At 61.1% G+C, this 2,553-nt stretch overlaps 1 protein-coding gene across 1 annotated transcript in view; it reads left to right on the top strand.

The window, feature by feature from the left end:
• LOC108446845 (thyroid adenoma-associated protein homolog) overlaps positions 1-2,553 on the top strand; it is a gene marked incomplete at its 5' end in the record, with an annotated part of 13,182 nt that overhangs the window by 5,358 nt on the left and 5,271 nt on the right. The window contains 7 exon segments of the mRNA XM_017734740.1: positions 3-33; positions 121-273; positions 365-474; positions 607-767; positions 994-1,160; positions 1,439-1,624; positions 2,090-2,282. Coding sequence (XP_017590229.1) covers positions 3-33; positions 121-273; positions 365-474; positions 607-767; positions 994-1,160; positions 1,439-1,624; positions 2,090-2,282 — 1,001 coding nt within the window.

Raw genomic sequence — 2,553 nt, 5'->3', positions numbered from 1 at the left:
GGGGGGTGGCTGGGCAGCTCGCCCAGGCAGTAGGGGAGGCGGCCACCCAACACCTCCACCACAGCCCTGGGAGACTGACATGTGCCCAGCATCCCTCGCTGCTGTGCTTTCTGCCAACAGGTTTTGTGGAATGGCTGCTGCAGCTCAGCATCGCCTCACTCAGCCCAGGCTCCAACTTCCAGAGGAAGAAGATGGCTCTGCTCCTCCTGGTCGCTGTTTTGGAGACCTGCACAGACACCTGGAGCCCCGACAGGAAGAAAGGCCAGCCCCCACGTGAGTACAGGCAAGGTGCCTGGAGTATCACCCTCAGCTGTGGGGATACTCCCAGCCAATCCCATCCCATCGCCCCGTGTCCCCGTCACAGGGACCATGGCCACACTGCTGAGCTACGCCAGGCAGAGCGGCTGCTGGGACTTCTTCTCCCAGCCCAATTTGTTGGTGCTGCTGAGCTGCCTGCAGGACAGCACTAACGAGGTGAGCCTCCTAAAACCAAGGGGAGGTCATAAAGATGCCTGCCTTGGCCTCAAGCAGGCTCAGAGGGGAAACCCACCATGCTTCCCATTTTCCTATGTCCCACTTTTCCCCATGTCTTCTCTGTCCTGGCAGATCAGAGACTTGGCCTCAGAGCTGCTTGTCCGCTACTTCCCCGCCACATTCCCCGAGCCCATTGCCCTGGCTCTCTTTCAGCTGGCCCAGGACACCCTGGGCAGCCCCCGAGTGCAGGAGGCTGAAGCTGGAGCTGTGCTGATGAAGACCATCCTGCAGAAGTATGAGCTCCTGGCAGCCCCCAACTTCTCCCTGTGGTGGCACAGGACCCCCCAAGAGCGTGTTGGCAGCACTGGTGCCTCACCAGTCTGGGTTTGCAATAGCCTTGCAGTGGGAAGCTGGGGAGGGTTGAGGTACAGGAGTCTGCACCGGGGAGGAAGGCGCCGCATAGCACAAGATGGGCAGGAATTCCCTGGTACTCACAGCAGGATCTGCCTGTTGCCCCAGGTCAGACAGTGGCATCATGAAGAGCCTGTCCCTGGAGGCTGAGGCAGCCCTGACACTGCCCAGCCGAGGGCTGTGCTTTGCCCAGCACCTTCTCCACGTGCTGCAAGCCCAGTACAAGGTGGCGTGCCAGGACCTGCTGCGGGCAGCAGCCACCGCACCGATGCACGGTATGGCCCCGGTAGGGCAGGACAGGGCAGGGAGCAGCTCCTGCAGCAGCTCCCTGGGAACTGGAGCAGGCCAGAATCATGGCAGAACTCAGGCCCAGCTCGTTGCTGGTGCCACAACCTTGCCTCAGTTTCCCTGTTTTGCCACTCCCTCTGCCTTGCACACCCCTCACCCAGGGCCCTGTTCACTCCCCTGCCCCTGAGCCATGTCAGCCACGGGCTCAGGCAGGAGAGGCAGGGCTGTGCTGACCCCGCAATGAGCAGAGGTGGGTGTTCTGCAGGAGCCATCGCAGCCCTGCGCAGGTGTCTGCTCCAGGTGCCGGACGTGGCTGTCTCCATGCAGGCTGCAGAGTTGGTGCCGAGCTGGCAGGAGCTCCTCACCCGCCTCGTAACCACAGTGAGAGACATCACCTCCTTCCTCCTGGGTGCTCTGCAGAGCCAGCAGGGCCCTGGTGCTGATGAGCAAGGTGAGTGTGTCCCCATGGGGGCAGAACCATCCCTGGGAACCACTGACAACTCCATCACAGCCATTCCTGGCCCAGCAGCCCTCCAGCCCAAGGGGAATGCACTTGTATTCCGTAGAATTCCCCACAGCAGGGGACCGTGGTGGGGCTGGGCCTGGCTTTGGGTCCCTTTCTCAACTCCATGGGAGAACAGCAGCACTAGAGGCAAAAGCCTTCCAGAAGCAGTGAGGCACCTGCCAGATGAAAACGACTGGGAGAGGAGGGGCTGGCAGAGCCTTTACAGCAATGGCTTGGAAAGAGCAGTGGGCAAAGTACAGCTGCAGTCCTGAGTGGGGCACGTGGCAGGGCAGGAGCCATTGCCATTTGTGTGCATTCTGACAGGGGACTGCAGGTCCTCCCAAACCCCAGCAGCATCCCCCTCCCACTGCCCTACACCACCCTGCTCAGACCAGGCTTTTCCTTTTGCAGCTGCTGCCCCATCCTTTGCAGAGATGGGGAATGCCATTGGCTCCCTCATCATGCTGGGGAAGGGCCGGGGGCAAGAGGAAGAGGAGGGGGACTCAATCCTGCTGTCAGAGGAGCACAGCCTGATCCTGACTTGCTGCTGGGTGTCAGTGAAGGTGGGGACCCCTCTTCATGGCATTGGGAGAGGGGCAGCCCAGCATGGCACCCATCGTCCAGCCCACCCCAGCTGCTGCTTCACCTCCCTCTGTGGCATTCATCCACACTGGGGATGAACACGGGAGAATTTCTGTCCTTATCTCAGTGCTCTCACACATGTCCTCACCCCATTCCAGGAAGGATGAAACCACCAGCCTCCCCAAAAGCAGCCCCCTCCCTGCCTGCCCTTATGCTTCTTCCCAGACACTGACAGTCCCCTGCTGTGGCAGAGCCAGGCTACCTGGCTTGCAGCCCTGCTGCTATCCATCCCA

This window comes from Corvus brachyrhynchos, unplaced genomic scaffold, assembly GCF_000691975.1.
Source record: "Corvus brachyrhynchos isolate BGI_N302 unplaced genomic scaffold, ASM69197v1 scaffold114, whole genome shotgun sequence".
Classification (NCBI taxonomy): domain Eukaryota; kingdom Metazoa; phylum Chordata; class Aves; order Passeriformes; family Corvidae; genus Corvus; species Corvus brachyrhynchos.
This window is presented reverse-complemented; position numbering and strand designations above follow the sequence as displayed.